This window comes from Salmo salar, chromosome 16, assembly GCF_965601325.2.
Source record: "Salmo salar chromosome 16, fSalSal1, whole genome shotgun sequence".
In the NCBI taxonomy this organism is placed as follows: Eukaryota; Metazoa; Chordata; class Actinopteri; order Salmoniformes; family Salmonidae; genus Salmo; species Salmo salar.
The window spans coordinates 43,646,271-43,663,238 of record NC_138306.1 but is presented as its reverse complement, the minus strand read 5'-3'; the positions used below and the strand labels follow the sequence as shown (position 1 = coordinate 43,663,238).

General features: G+C 41.4%; 1 protein-coding gene across 1 annotated transcript in view; it reads right to left on the bottom strand.

Moving 5' to 3' along the window:
* Positions 1–3,635: 3,635 nt before the first annotated feature.
* The window catches only part of jak3 (Janus kinase 3 (a protein tyrosine kinase, leukocyte)), a 36,207-nt gene continuing 22,874 nt past the window's right edge, over positions 3,636–16,968 (bottom strand). Inside the window, exons 10-24 of the mRNA XM_014149286.3 lie at positions 15,696–15,876; positions 15,309–15,433; positions 14,982–15,113; positions 13,871–13,958; positions 13,484–13,608; positions 13,069–13,207; positions 12,678–12,829; positions 12,175–12,325; positions 10,177–10,301; positions 9,308–9,497; positions 8,609–8,733; positions 8,330–8,502; positions 7,842–7,959; positions 7,511–7,624; positions 3,636–7,090 (exon numbers count right to left, since the gene is read on the bottom strand). Of these exons, the coding sequence (XP_014004761.1) occupies positions 6,971–7,090; positions 7,511–7,624; positions 7,842–7,959; positions 8,330–8,502; positions 8,609–8,733; positions 9,308–9,497; positions 10,177–10,301; positions 12,175–12,325; positions 12,678–12,829; positions 13,069–13,207; positions 13,484–13,608; positions 13,871–13,958; positions 14,982–15,113; positions 15,309–15,433; positions 15,696–15,876 (2,058 nt within the window). The 3' untranslated portion in view covers positions 3,636–6,970. The remainder of the gene's footprint in view (positions 7,091–7,510; positions 7,625–7,841; positions 7,960–8,329; positions 8,503–8,608; positions 8,734–9,307; positions 9,498–10,176; positions 10,302–12,174; positions 12,326–12,677; positions 12,830–13,068; positions 13,208–13,483; positions 13,609–13,870; positions 13,959–14,981; positions 15,114–15,308; positions 15,434–15,695; positions 15,877–16,968) is intronic.

Below are 16,968 nucleotides of genomic sequence, written 5' to 3'. Positions count from 1 at the left end.
TGGTTTAAACTTTTACTTTTGATACTTAAGTAAATTTTAGCAATTCCATTTACTTTCGACACTTAAGTATATTTATAACCAAATACTTTAAAAAATTTACTCAAGTATGATTTTAATGGGTAACTTTCACTTTTACTTGAGTCATTTTCTATTAAGGTATCATTACTTTTACTCAAGAATGACAATTGAGTGCTTTTTCCACCACTGCTTCTCTTACACTACTTTGTAAATCTAATTTGCGTTTTCAAACCACAAGTATGTAGGTGACTCACTCAAGTCATGTTCCAGTCCAGACATCAATAAAAAAAAACGTTTTACCATCTATGTGTTGTAGAGTTAGTTGGAAACAAACCTGTTTTTCAAGTCCCTTATGTTTTCGAAGTGCCTTGATGGTCATAGTGCTCTCTAAGGCTGTCCAAGAACTCATTAAACAGGACATTTACTGTTGTTCATTAACGCTCATACTACCAACTGAGGTCATTTTGACCCCAGAGGCATATATTGTTTTTATAGGCCAAAGGTGGGTTTTTTTCTTCATTTCTTCACATTTTTCATGACTTTGTCAGTCAACTTGTTCTTAATTAATCTAAAACTTTTTAGTGTTTCTGTATCATTATGGACTTTTAAAACAATCTGTATTTTAATCCAGGATTCTCTAGAGACAATATTAAGTTATACATATTGTAATGACCTTGTAGGCTCGGCCCTAAACTATGTGCTCTCTGTTAGCTGGGTCTGTTGTTCTCTCTTTTATCATGTATCCTGTCCATTGGAGAAAGGTTGTATGATATTTTCTCCTTTCCTAGGCTTCTAGACCTAGGCATGTCTTTGTCCATGTCTTGTCTTGTAATTTGACCATATGCCCAGAATTCTTCTTTGTTAATGTCAGTATGCCTTATAACTTAAGCTTTATGCCATGTATGTGAATCCATTCATTTTACAAAGTTATTCAATAATACTTGCTTTGATATTCTCTTCTCATGACCATTCCTTGATCTTAGCTAAATGCATAATACTTGATTGCACATGGTTTTACTATAATGTTAAACGAAGTCAGATATACTTATTAATAGACTTTGTCCATTAATTTCATAGTCTTATGAGTCGCATGTGAGGTATAAATAATATACATAATATAAATATTACCCCACTACAACCTCGATACATCATAAATGAGAGAATGTCCACAACAGTTCTCGAGTTCTTGAAATGACAGTTTATTGACCCCACCCCCCACATTACATATGCTTAGTTGCAGTCAAAATAGATCACTTGCACTACGTAAAATGGCCTGTTTCCAAGTGTGTACATGTTAAGAATATCTTTAATGATGATAAGAAGAAGAAGCTCAGTATTGAGAAGTCAAAACAGAGCTTGACCAGTCTTGATTAGTCGGCTCTGGAAGGTCATGGATCTTTACACAAGCAAATAGCCCATAACACCTTGTCTGTTGTCCTCATATGAGGGATTCGATTAATCTGGACTGGGCGCCCGGGTATGCGTGTTTTAGACTGGTTAAAGTTCATTGCATTAGTTTTGAACCTGGCAACCCATGGCGAGGTCAGCTCAAAAAGTCTGCTTTCTTTTTAAAGATTATTTTAAAATGTATATTTTTAAACATTTTGTTTCTCTCCATTGCCCACGCTCTTTCAATATTTAGATAATGAAACATGAATTTCCCATTGTCTTGGGATAGCCCCCTTTTTTTCAATTTTCGCCTAAAATGACATACCCAAATCTAACTGCCTGTAGCTCAGGCTCAGAAGCAAGGATATGCATATTCTTGGTACCATTTGAAACACGTTGAAGTTTGGAAATGTGAATTGAATGTAGGAGAATATAACACAATAGATCTAGTAGAAGAAAATACAAAGAAAAAGCCAACCGTTTAAAAAAAAGAAAATTCTACCACCATCTTTGAAATGCTGTAACGCCCTGGCCATAGAGAGGGGTTTTTGTTCTTTATTTTGGTTAGGCCAGGGTGTTACATTGGGTGGGCGTTCTATGTTTCTTTTTCTATGTTTTTGTATTTCTTTGTTTTGGGCCGAGTAGGGTTCCTAATCAGAGGCAGCTGTCTATCGTTGTCTCTGATTAGGAATCATACTTAGGCAGCCTGTTTTCCTTTGGGGTTTTGTGGGTAGTTTCTGTTGTGTGGTTTGCACCGACAGAACTGTTGGCTTTCGTTTTCCCTGTTTGTTTTTTGAAGTGTATCATTATGACCACTTACCACGCTGCATCTTGGTCCCCTCTTCCAGACGATCGTTACAAATGCAACAGAAAGGTCACACTTCTAGCCATCACTCTGGTTCTGATGGTGTCAACAAGATGGCAGCAGTGTATGTGCAAAGTTTCAGACGGATAACTTGAAGTATGAGCGAACTACATGACATTTAGTGTGAAGTCACCCAGGTACATTTGGGCAAATTGTGAAGGAGACATTTGCATTCATATACATTTTTTTCTGCCAGAATATAGTCAAATCTGTATACTTGGACTTTGATTTAGTAGCCATATTATAAGTTCAACATTTGAAAAACAACGAGTTTTTATAACTTCATAAATCTGAATATTCTTATAATTTTTGTCCAAAAGGAAAAGGCATGCTGTCGCACAAGGTTAGCGGCTACATTTTGTGACAGAAACAGGGTTTCTGGATACTCCCGTAAAGCCCAGCTCATTGGCTATCTAGCTAGCTTTATTTGACCCTGATTGGTGCTTATTTGGCAAAGTTAGAGTCGATCAAGTGAAGACCAGCCGCGTCATTGGCGTGCCATGAAGGCATCGCTCTGTGACCAAATTTGGTGTCCTATAGGATATACTACACCCCTAATGATATAGTGAAGTCTGGTTACCTTCTAGGATCTCTGAAGAATACATACAAATGTGATTTGACTGGTTGAAACAACATTTATGGTTAGATTTTCACAGATTCCATTCTTTGCAAATTGAACAAATGGAAATACAAAATCGATCGTGCATGCTATATGGACCTTTTTAGGATATGAAAAAGGATTTTATCTAACAAAATGACACTTCATGTTATCTCTGGGATCCTTTGGATGATAAATCAGAGCAAGATTTCATAATGTAAGTACGCATTTCACCTTCAGAGGTGAATTTATCAAACCTACTGTGGTGAAAGAAGCGTTTTGTTGTTAGGAGCTCTCCTCAAACAATAGCATGGCATTTGTTCACAGTAATAGCTACTGTAAATTGGACAGTGCAGTTATATTAACAAGAATTTAAGCTTTCAGCTGATATAAGACACTTATATGTACAGACATTTGTTGTTTCTCTAGAATCTGCGATCGTGACACAAGGCGCTGCATGATTTACAACTGTACCGTTGACGGAACACCTATCCCTTAGAAGTTTTAAGAGTGTGCAAAGCTGTCATCAAGGTAAAGGGTGGCTATTTGAAGAATCTCAAATATATTTTGATTTGTTTTAACTTTTTTGGTTGCTACATGATTCACATGTGTGTTATTTCATAGTTTGATATCTTCACTATTATTCTACAATGTAGAAAATAGTTTAAAAAAAGAAATACCCTTGAATGAGTGTATGTAAACTTCTGACCCACTGTAATTGTGATGCGGTGATGTAACGATCGTCCAAAGGATTAGACCAAGGTGCAGCGTGGTGAGTGTTCATCTTTATTTTAAACCAGAACACTTAAACAAAATAATAAACAAATACAAACGACCGTCATGTCTTGCAGGCTAAATACGAGCAGTACAAAATCAAGATCCCACAAACACAGGTGGAAAAAGGCTGCCTAAGAATGGCTTCCAATCAGAGACAACAATAGACACCTGCCTCTGATTGGAAACCATACCTGGCCAAAACATAGAAAATAACACATAGAATGCCCACCCCACACCCGGACCTAACCACATAGAGAAACAAACCCTCTCTCAGGTCAGGGCGTGACAGTACCCCCCCCCCCCCCCAAAAAAAGGTGCGGACTCCCGGCCGCAAATCTGAACCTATAGGGGAGGGTCCGGGTGGGCATCTATACTTGGTGGTGGCTCTGGTTCAGGGCGTAGCCCCCACACCGCCCGCTGATCCCCCCGCTTCTGTGTCACCGGAGGAACCAGACAGTGGATCAGCGCTGGAGGCTCTGAACTGCCGACCCAGGGCTGCAGGCCGCCGCTGAAGACTCGGGGCTGCAGACCGCCGCTGAAGACTCGGGGCTGCAGGCCGCCGCTGAAGACTCGGGGCTGCAGGCCGCCGCTGAAGACTCGGGGCTGCAGGCCGCCGCTGAAGACTCGGGGCTGCAGGCCGCCGCTGAAGACTCGGGGCTGCAGTCCCCGGCTGAAGACTCGGGGCTGCAGGCCGTCGCTGGAGGCTCCGGACTAGGGAGCGTCGCTGGAGGCTCCGGACTGGGGAGCGTCGCTGGAGGCTCCGGACTGGAGAGCGTCTCTGTAGGTTCCGGACTTCGCTGCAGGCTCCGTGCCATGGATCATCACTACTGGTTCCGTGCCATGGATCATCACTGGAGGCTTTGTGCCATGGATCATCACTGGAGGCTCCGGGCCATGGATTATCACTGGAGGCTTCGTGCCATGGATCATCCCTGCAGGCTCCGGGCCATGGATCATGACTGGAGGCTTCGTGCCATGGATCATCCCTACAGGCTCCGGGCCATGGATCATCACTGGAGGCTTCGTGCCATGGATTATCACTACAGGCTCCGGGCCATGGATCATCACTGGAGGCTTCGTGCCATGGATTATCACTGGAGGCTTTGGACCATTGATCATCACTGGAGGCTTTGTGCCATGGATTATCACTGGAGGCTTCGGACCATTGATCATCACTGGAGGCTTCCTACGGGGAGCTGGAACCGGTCTCACCAGACTGGGGAGACGCACTGAGGACCGCGTGCTCAAAGCAGGCACCGGCCGTACTGGGCTATGGAGGCGTACTAGAGGAAGAGTGCGAGGAGCAGGCACAGGACGTACTGGGCTATGGTGGCGCACTGGAGGGAGAGTGCGCGAAGCAGGCACAGGGTACACTGGGCCTTGGAGGCGCACTGGAGGTCTGGCGCTTAGGGCTGGCACAACCCGTCCTGGCTTGATGTTGACTATCGCCCGGCAAGGGCGGAGCGCTAGTACAGGATGAACTGGGCTGTGCTGGTGAATGAGGGGAACCGTGCGTAGAGCAGGTGCAGGATAACCTAGGCCGTAGAGATGCACTGGAGGCCAGATACGCTGAGCCGGCGCACTTCTTCCTGGCTGCCGGCCAACTCTAGCACGGCAACGGTGAGGAGCTTGCACTGAGCTCACCGGGCTGTGAGTACACACTGGCGACACAGTACGTATCACCGCATAACACGGCGCTTGCTCGGTCACTCGCTCCCCACGGTAAGCATGGGGAGTTGGCTCAGGTCTTAAAACCGCCTTTGCCAATCTACCTGTGTGCCCCCCCCCCACAAAAAAATGTGGGCGCTGCCTCTCGGGCCTCCGTTGTTGCCTTGCTTGTTGATCACGTCACTGTACCTCCCTCGCTGCTTCCACCTGTTCCCATGGAAGACGATCCCTTCCGGCCTGGATCTCTTCCCACGTCCAGGATCCTTTCCCATCCGGGATGTCCTCCCATGTCCAGTCCATTGGCCCACGCTGCTTGGTCCTTTGGTGGTGGGATCTTCTGTAATGATCATCCAAAGGATTAGACCAAGGTGCAGCGTGGTGAGTGTTCATCTTTATTTTAAACCAGAACACTTAAACAAAATAATAAACAAATACAAACGACTGTCATGTCTTGCAGGCTAAATACAAGCAGTACAAAATCAAGATTCCACAAACACAGGTGGAAAAAGGCTGCCTAAGAATGGCTTCCAATCAGAGACAACAATAGACACCTGCCTCTGATTGGAAACCATACCTGGCCAAAACATAGAAAATAACACATAGAATGCCCCCCCCCCCACACCCTGACCTAACCACATAGAGAAACAAACCCTCTCTCTCAGGTCAGGGCGTGACAGGTGAATCATAAGTGAAATAATCTTTAAACAATTGTTGGAAAAATGACTTGTGCCATGCACAAAGTAGATGTCCTAACCGACTTGCCAAAACTATAGTTTGTTAACAAGAAATTTGTGGAGTGGTTGAAAAATTAGTTTTAATGACTCCAACCTAAGTGTATGTAAACTTCCGACTTCAACTATGAAACAAAAATAGAACTGTTTGGCCATAATGACCATTATGAAAAAGGGTGAGGCTTGCAAGCCGAAGAACACAATCCCAACCGTGAAGGACAGGGGTGGCAGCATCATGTTGTGGGGGTGCTTTGCTGCAGGAGGGACTGGTGCACTTCACAAAATAGATGGCATCATGAGGAAAGGACAATTATGTGGATATATTGAAGCAACATCTCAAGACATCAGTCAGAAAGTTAAAGCTTGGTCGCAAATGGGTCTTCCAAATGGACAATGACCCCAAGCATACTTCCAAAGTTGTGGCAAAATGGCTTAAGGACAACGAAGTCAAGGTATTGGAGTGGCCATCAAAAAGCCCTGACCTCAATCCTGTAGAAAATTTGTGGGCAGAACTGAAAAAGCGTGTGCGAGCATGGAGGCCTACAAACCTGACTCAGTTACACCAGCTCTGTCAGGAGGAATGGGCCAAAATTCACCCAACTTATTGTGGGAAGCTTATGGAAGGCTACCCGAAACGTTTGACCCAAGTTAAACAATTTAAAGGCAATGCTACCAAATACTAATTGAGTGATGAAGTGGTGATCCTAACTGACCTAAGACAAGGAATTTCTATTAGGATTAAATGTCAGGAATTGTGAAAAACTGAGTTTAAATGTATTTGGCTAAGGTGTATTTAAACTTCCAACTTCAACTGTATATTTATTATACATGTAATGTAATCAATAAGTTCTAATATGGTAACAGGAATAAGTATATTTCAAGTTAGAATCCAACATTCTTTAATAGGGTTGGCTTCAGCTATATTCATCCTTTTGATCCTTCCCTCTCATCTTGGATGCTGGTCTCAATCTGATCTCCCAGGGTGGAGAAAGTTGGCCGTTCCTCAGCGCTGTATCCCCAGCACGTTGTCATCATACTATAAATCTGTTAAATAAAACAATGGAAGGTTACAAAAACAGGTAAAATAACTTTCATACCTGAGACATCCCTATGTCTAGTGTCTATGCCTGTAAAAACTCAGGATAGGACCAGTATTCATTTATTTTTCTGAAAGTATGACTTTGTGCACTCCTCAACACGCATTTAAAAGCATTGTGTTGTTGTAAGTATGGACTAGCTAAAGCAGTGTTTCCCAAACTCGATCCTCGGGACCCCAAAGGCTACACATTTAGTTTTTTAGCAAATTAGGGTTAAGTGCCTTGTTCAAGGGCACATTGATGGATTTTTCACCTTGTCAGCTTAGGTATTTGAACCAGTGATCTTTCAGTTACTGGCCCAACAATTTAACCGCTAGGCTACCTGCCGCCCTAAGTGTGGCATACGGCTTTGGAAGGTGTCTCTTACTCTGGGAGGGCAGAGTGGTGGGGCAGGCAACCTCCAGTTGTCCTTCAGGATATCAACCAGATGCATTGAAATGGAGAGACCCTGCATGTCATTGCCAAGCTCCTGCATGTATAGCTATTAATGTGCAGTGGATGGGAGAGAAAATATGTCAGAATCAAATTAGGCATTTATGAGCAGGTAATGTACAATCATAACAAAAAAAGAAAATATTTTTTATGAGCTTAAAGTAAAGTAATGTCAGTGTTGGTAGATTTGAGATAGCTCAAGCTGAAACACACATATTTAATGAGACCAGTAGAACAAGTTATTAAGGCTTGGTTTAGCCACTTACCCTCTTTGGGTTGCAGTTGTGCTCACAATAGGAGAAGAGCTCATGAAGGACGACTCCAAAACTCCAGACATCTGACTTGTGGGAGAATTTGGACTCTGTGATGGACTCTGGGGCATACCTGGGTATGAACAGAAGCCTTATTAGAAGACAACTTGCCTTAGAGCTAATTTCCATAGAAAATGAAGATGCTCTCAGCAACACTTCAAGTCTATTGACCTGGATTCATTGGAGAATCAGGTGCGTTAGTGCATGAACAGAAATGTGCACACACTAATATCCGTTCCACACTATCGGGCTAACCCTAACAGTACTGTACTTTTACTTTGTGCCAGCAACATTGATGGATGTTCATCCAGCCTAGCACAGGACAGCTCAGTTTGGATCAGTAGTGTGAAAAGGTAACAAGTGTCTCCAGGAAGAACACTGAAGTAGATCATGTCATTTCCACAAATGAGTGGAAAGTAAATTCCAAATGCAATAGCAATTACCAGAAAATTGGGCTTTCTCCAGGATGTGTCACACGGTAGTACTCCTTGTCAAAGGGAATGATCTTTGTCAGGCCAAAATCAGCTATTTTGACCAGTGTGTCACTTGCTACCAGAATGTTCCTAGCAGCCAGATCCCGGTGCACGTAGCGCATGCTCTGCAAGTACTCCAATCCCTAAGTGTGCAAAACATCACAATTAAGGTTTTCCCCTTTACAATGTAGAGATAAACAGTCTTGTATGGAATAGTCAGAATTTCTGCTATTTGAATTGAGCTCATACTTTACAGATTTGAGAGGCAAAAAGCAACATCCGCCTGTTGTTGACGTGCTGCCGGTTCTTCTCCAGGTATCCAATCAGACTGCCATGGGGCAAATATTCCATCACCAAGCTCATACTGAGGCGACCTACCCAAAATGTGGATAAACATTCAGAGAGTTAACACAAACATTGCTGCCTTGAAACAGCTATTATTTACATATAGGCTGAAGGTTCTTACTTCTAATACACTACCTAAACTTTTACATGTTTTTCCAAGAATAGGAAGAGAAAGAAGTTCCCTCTGGGGAAAAACTAATATTTATATTTTATTCAGTGTGTTGAGTATAAATAACAAAGAAGGCACATTTAAGAAGCTAATAAAGATATGGAGGTTGACAAAGACCGTTTTTAGATGGTCTAAAGTTATCAAGTAATGGCATTTCTGGCATTTCATCTATGATTCTGAAAATCACAAAGATTTCAGCCCATTTTATGTTCCATTGACTGTTGCATGGTCTATTGACATTGACGGAAAGGATAGCAAAAGCCCCAACAAACTTCAAATATGAGTTTGTCTAGCGACACTTGATAGAACGAGTACATTTCCAATGCTATCAACTGTGGTGCAGCTGCAGATAACCTTTATTTCATAGGTGGCATTATAGCCTACAAAAAGTGTTATTGGGGTCTTGGTGTATGAATTTATTTGTATGTTCTTACCCATGCTGTAGCAGACGCCCCTGTATTTGACAATGTAGTCACAATGCAGGGAGCGAATGGTGTTGATTTCCTTTTGAAAGTCTTCCAAGTTTGACTGCTTGTTGGGCTGTAGCTTCTTCACAGCAATCAGCTCGCCTGTGTTGTCCCCCAGAGGATCATATCGGCACAGCTCAACACTGCCAAAGTTCCCCTAAATACAATGAGGACAGAACGCTGTATATTAAAACATACTGTAATATACAGTACAACAGGGTGGGGGTGTTTGTATTTTAACCTGGTCAATTCTAGGATTGAGTTCTAAATTAGATTGATTCATTAAATTGATGTATTTAAAAGTGTCATAATTGAAAGTAATGGTCACCTCTCCAATTCCTGAATTAACGTTACTGTACTGTATGTTGAAATAGATTTGACCCTTGCTACAAGATGCCTAAAATGTTTTGTTCCGAATAGTGTGGATTGCAGAAGGATAGGAGAACACTGTCCTCTTGTGGAACATGATAAAAAGTGAAGTGACCATTTCTAGGACTTTGTTTTTTTTCTCATTATTTTCTTTTGTTCACCAAATAACATCTGAAAACAGAGTCAGTCGACTCAACGTAGAATCAACGTAAAGGCACAATATGTAATTTCAACTGCCTGACCCTGCCACTTTGTTTGGTGAGCCAGGGGATAGGGCTGGGGAAATGCAACTACTCTCAATGTCTACTGTATAGATGCAAGGACTGACAGTAGCCTATAAGAAATTAATAATCGTAGCTTTTTAAAGCTATACAATGTTTGTTTACAAAGACTCAATTAACAACAAAAGGAGATGAGGAGTGGAAGCACAGCATGTGGGAATGCAACTCATGCAGGTGACAAGTTACCTTCCCCAGAGGGGAGATGTAGCGCAGGTGTCTCTCCTCATACACTGATTGGTCCTGCTGGTGGGAGGGGCCTAATGCTCTGTCCCTGTCAGGGAGAGGCTCCGCAGCGTGGAGTATCACGTAATCTATGGCACAGGAAGAAAGGTGCTCAGAGGCTATGTCACTACTGATGCCTTTCGTAAATCTGCCTTTCACATAGGGACAGATTTGAAAGTGTTTTCCTCAGAGCAAAGATATCCTACAAATAAAAGTAATAAAAGGTTATCAATAAGTAGAGGTCCGCTTAAGGTAACTGTCCAGTGTTTCCAGATTTCTATGAAATATGACCTATAATTACTTACAAAATGAGTGAAATAGTTTCCCTTCCAAAAAATGCTAATTAAGTACGTTAAAAGCAGATTTTCTGTGTTGGAATGGGTTCTTCGGGCTATACGCATAGGATAATCCTTTTTGGTTACAGATAGAACCCTTTTGGGTTCTATGTAAAATCCTTTCCACGGAGGGTTCTACATGGAACCCAATAAGGTTCTACCTGACACCAAAAAGGGTCCTACCTGGTAAGACTGCCCCCGACAAAAATGTTTTGGGGTCAACCCGAGAGTCTTTTAAAATGTGTATTTTTGCATATATAGACACACCCTATGTTTGAATAAAATCAACTATATGTAGGCTACTGAGCTTGTCTGATGCTTTAAGCACTGCGATTAAAAATTAAAACACACAAATTACTAAAGAGGGAGCCAGAGATCAATATAGCTTAACCAGAAGAAAAAAACCTCTTCCCGACCTTCTGCCCGCTGCTGCTGGCCTTTGCAGATTCTGCCTTTAAGCTCCTGAAGTTGCCGGTAATAGGCTGCAACAGCGATCGGCAACCTTTTCTATTTGCAGTGCCAAGTTATCGTACCATTTCTACTGAGTTGTGTGCCAGTTATGATTTCATATGCACATTTTCGTGGAACAGTTTCAATTAATTTATAATAAAGTCTTTATATCTGAAAAGCAATGTCGTGGTAATCAAAATGTAATCTGAATGAAAATGATACAAATCTAGAAGTAACTTCTATTGCCATTGCTACGTTGAGGAATTATTGTCAGTCTCAATGGATGTATAAACAGACTTCCTTTACTTGCTGTTTTGAGGCAAAGAAAAAATTACTTAGAGAAGGACCACAGTGATGGTGAGATAAGACAATCAGAAAAGTATCAGATCCCCAAATGGGCCATTTATAGGCCTACATTTGCACGCAGGCCAGGTAGCCTAGGCCTACTTCTATGAGTAATCAGATATGTTTCCTTACTCAAGATTGACAAGAGCACAACAAACAAAAGACAATTAATAAATTGACATCTCGTAAATGGAATGAAATAAACCAAAACTTTGTTCTCAAAAATGTAGCCTAGGTTGTGCGCTCTGCAAACAACTTGTCCACTTCTACAATGACAATGATAAAACTGGAGTAATAATAATATATTGAATGCATTAACAGAAATTACCCTAACCAAACAAACATTGTAGATTTGAAACCTTGGGAATATACGGTAGGCTAAATGTAGCCTACGACTGGTGATACTGGTGTGCCATCCCCGTGGCCTCCGCAATGGATTAGTCCACTTAGACAGGCGTAAATCAGACAGATGTCAGATGTCTTTTCTAACATACTTTAAAAAATATATATATCGACAAAAAATAATCTTGGTCGACCAACAGCCTATTGACCAAACAATCAATCAGTCGACTAAATAGGGTCAGCCCTACTACCTGGAACCAAAAAGGGTTCTCTTATGTGGACAGCTGAAGAACCCTTTTGGAACCCTTTTTTCTAAGAGTGTAGAACAAACAGGTCAATAAAAGACAAAGCCCCTAAACTAAAGGACAGTTTGGGTTTAGCTGTGTTTTATTAAACAAATTCCCACCTGAAAATAGCAGGTAGAAACTATAATTCTGCACCACACCAGGTGTTTTAAGTAACATGGTTTGGGTTCATTAGCGAGAAGTACCTGACGTTATCAGACTGTTCAGTTGGCGAATGATGCTTCGACAGGAGGGCCTGAATGCAGGCTGGTAGTTCATACACTGGCTGATAAGATCCGCCAGCTCTGTCCACTCTGAGGAGGGTAACTGCTTGTAGGTCTCGTAAAACTGCAGCTTCTGCTTGAAAGAAGCAGAGGTTAATTCAACATAGTGGGTTTCTACAAAAAACTTCAACGCCGTGGTGAATTTGAGTGGAATTTGACCACATATTTTCTGAAAACCGCTTAAAAAGTAATCAACATTGGATTAATGGAAGTGTAATACTCCGGATGTAGACAAAGACTAATCCAAGGAGAATTAATAGTTGGTAATTTCATGTGGGTTTACAGAGAAAATAAACTGCACCTGATTTTCCTGAAACTCTAATTGTATAGGTTTCATGAATAAATTACTTTGGCCCTCCATAGGGTAAGTCAATATCAGATACTGTACATTGTTGTGTTAGTGGTAGTAAAAGGTAGGAGTTTACACTCTCGAGGTCCAGGCCCTGTAGTGGTGCCTGTCCTCCATTGAATAGCTCCCACAGTGTGGCACCGAAGCTCCACTTATCACACTCCAGCTCTAGCCTCTCTGGAGCCTCCAGCACCTCCGGAGCTACCCATGGAATCCTGTCAAGCACCACTGTGTACACGTACACACACACACACACACACACACACACACACACACACACACACACACACACACACACACACACACACACACACACACACACACACACACACACACACACACACACACACACACACACAGAACACAAACAGTTAAAAGCATAAGGTTCTTAAATAAAACATCACTTTTTCGAAGCCATTCCCAGTGTGCAAGTATAGTCTCTGCATTACATTATGATAACTGTTTACCATCTCTGCCCAACATTGCCACGTTGATGCCCGGGTCACTCAGCTTGATGAAAGGAGAACTTCCTTGGGATGCATCCCCCTCTCTGGCCAAGAGCAGATTTTTGGCACAAATATTCCCATGAGTAATGTTCTTCTCTTCCTATTTGATGAAGGAAGAGACAGATTGTAACAGTTTATTTGAATAGTTCTTAACGAACGTGTACGCTCAAACAATGAGCAAGCAGTAGCAGTTTAACTTGTGTATACACTAGTATTGACAATGAAGGAATGTCTAAGGATAGTTAATCAAACATCTAATGATAATCTATTTGAACAAAAGTGCTTCCACAGAAAACATACAAAATACTTCCGCAGAAGTGAAGTTCTATCAACTGAAGAGAAAGAGAAATCAGGCCAAAGATCAGGTTCATCTCACCAGGAAATTGAGCGCACTAGCCAGCTGTTTGGCTACGTCAAGTTTCCAGCTGACCGACACTGACCCTTCCCTCTTTAGGAACAGGTCAAGGGCCCCACACTTGACAAACTCCTGCACCATGACGTCTGCAAGGTTAAGAGATGACCAGCGTAGCATGATTAGATGTGTTACGATAGCAGCAGATCCTTGAGAGAGAGTTGAGTCAGAACTGCTCAAAGCCCCCACAGAAAATGAAGTGGAACTGCTTTAGCAGACTCTGTAGCACTTTAGATTACAGTGCCCTTAATACCATGTCACTACTCATATAATTACAATGTAACAAGTACATCTGTGAGAAGAAATCTGTGAGAAGTGGGATGTTAAGTTGAGAGGTTGATGCTTACTCACTCTTGGATCTGTGAACACTTATCCCATAGACAAGGAGAAGGTGCTTGTGGGAAATCTGGCTCATCAAGCTGGCAGCTTCAAAGAATGACTAGAAATGACAAGTGAACGAACACTTAGAATGGATGACCACTGTAGCTACTCTCCTTCTATTTGTACAGGGTTTTCTTCAGTAAGGTGTAACAAGGGGTTGATACAGGCTTTGGTATCCTATCTTAGCTACTGTTTCATGTGGCAAAAAGCTACGGCCACCTGCTCTAAAACATCCCGTAGGATTCAAGAGACAATGACACACATCCGATAATACGTTTTTAGAATATTCCAAAAAGAGCTGATATAACATGACACAAGTTAACAAAACCCCTCCATAAAGTTTTCTAATAGGGTCTGTGTCTTTAGATGTAAGTTTGCATGCCTGCTGAGTTTGTTATACCGTAGACCACCCCTTCCCAAATGGAAAAAACCTCCAACTGAAACTGGCTACTTGATTAATTAAATATATATATATATATATATATATATATATATATATATATATATATATATATATATATATATATCCAGGATGGGACAATCCCACCTCAAGCACTGAGATGCAGTGCCTTAGACCACTGCACCACTAAATCGGTTTTTTTCTTTGACGTTGTAATTGTTGTTAAAGAGTAATTATATTGTGCCGAGTGTATTGCTCTTATGGTTGATCGGATCATTTGACTCAATACATGTCATGTATTGTTAAAGTAAAGTAGGATATTACAATGGTGTTTGCAACGCCAGCATGGTGTGTGCAACCCCAGGGTTGTGGGTTCGATTCCCACGGGGGGCCAGTACAAAAAAAAAAAAAATGTATGCAATGTATGCATTCACTACTGTAAGTCGCTCTGGATAAGAGCGTCTGCTAAATGACTAAAATGTAAATGTAAAATGTAGAATGGTCCTCTTATTATTGATTAATAACGAAAAAAACTCAGCACCTGGGTTTAAACAAGAACACCTTCTGGTAGATATGGACTAATGCCATGAATGTGGAAATTACAGTTCTGATCCATTCTGATGCAGCCACAGTATCACATTCTATTTGACTTCTGAAATGCACATGATCTGTTTTGCGTACCTCCCAGCAGTTTTTGTGGTTTGCATCCAGCTCCTTAAGCAGAACATCTGTCACATGTCTCTCCCCATCGCGGATCTCTATCTTGCTGCCTTTAAAGATTCGCGTGAAGGATCCCTGTCCCAAGCTTTCACACTGACAGAAATTATACACACAGTAAAGTGAGTAAGCCATTCATTCACTCAAACTGTCATTCATGGCCTTGCCTGTCTTCACTTATACAAGATTTGTCATACGACGGAATTCATTTAAACTTGAATTGCATTAAACCCACATAACAGAGAACTGATAGGATGTTTGAGTAAAGCTCCAGGCCTCTGCTGAACTCACCCATCGCAGATCCTCGTACTTGATCATGTGGAACTGGATGTGACTGGGTTTGGTCCTTTGCAGCGTCGGAGACCCCTGTGTCTCTACTGAGCTGCTACCGCGCATGATGACCATGTTTGACAGTTCTACAGCAAGAAAGGTGTAGTTTTTGTGATGAATGATGTAGCATTACAATAACTATGCAGATGTATCATTGCTAATTGTTATGATTGAGATATGTATAATCAAATAAATATTATGTCTTTTGATTTCAATATGAAATATATTTTAGTCTCATTTGATTGTGAAGTAACCAATGGTCAATGATCAGTTGTGCATGGTACGAATCCTACGATTTAGCTTTAAGTTTGAGCAATATAAATATTAAACAGGCTTGTTGTCCTGTACCTTTCGGTCGAGGTGGACAACATCTTTCCAGCTTGACAGGAACCTCAGCCAGGAGCAGCTTGCTTTGTTGGAAGAAGTCAGTGAGTTCCCTCAAGCTGAGGAAGGACTTGTGGACCCCCAAAAGACTGAATTGTTCATTCTTCATAATTAGACAGTCTTTGTAATCCAGCCCAAGAGGAGTCTAAGGGAATATCAAAAAGTAAACCCTGTAACACTTTATTTGGGGCGGCAGGGTAGCCTAGTGGTTAGAGTGTTGGACTAGTAACCGAAAGGTTGCAAGATCGAATACCCGAGCTGACGTTCTGCCCCTGAACAAGGCAGTTAACCCACTGTTCCTAGGCTGTCATTGAAAATAAGAATTTGTTCTTAACTGACTTGCCTAGTTAAATAAAGGTAAAATATTAAGAAAATGCTGCCATTGTCAATCTGCTGCCATAGGCAGCCTCCTAATCCTGCCTAATGAGCGGGCCTACTGTGTGTGAGACACACCCAGAATGTTACTGTTAGCTAGCTAGCTACTTGTGTCAACACAAGCACTATTATGGATAACTGAACAACTAGCTAGGTAGCTAGCAAAGACTAGCTAGCTATATGCCTAAACTACAGAAATCATGATGATGGTAATGTAGAGTGTCTATGCCAAATTGTCATACATTCTTCTTCCCTACCACAGATTCTCACAAGGTCTCAGACTCCAGGATGGGAAAATGCTTACAAGAAAGAAGTCAGAGTCAGAGTTGTCGATTTCCATTGTTACTTGTAATGTTAAAAAGGAAAGATAAAGACAATCCCATTTTTCAAAATTAGATAGCTATCTAGGCTACTCACCATACTATAGGCTACAGATCTGAATCATCACTAGAATAGTTATTTATATGTTATTGAGTAGGCCTGTATCTTTGTTTAATCTAATTATTAATCTAACAATACAAATCCTTATTGTTTTGTAAGATATGTTAGGTCTTTTATATGTTGCAATAAAGTTGACTAAAGTAGTAGCAGTTTTTTAAAACTTATTTTCGCTTGGTATTGAGTAATAAGTAATTATACAGAAATTGCTTATAGGTAACTAAAAAGTTACACTTCACTTTAAATAGCTAAATCCTGTGTAACAACTAGCAAAAACCTTGTACTTATGCAGATATGTACTCTGTATCACTATGTTTATTTTCTCACTTGGATGCCTCTTTCAGAAGCTGACGATTAGATTGTCAGAATGGTTAATGTATTTTGTAGGTACACTTCAAGTAAGCACTTCATTTTAACTAGCTAA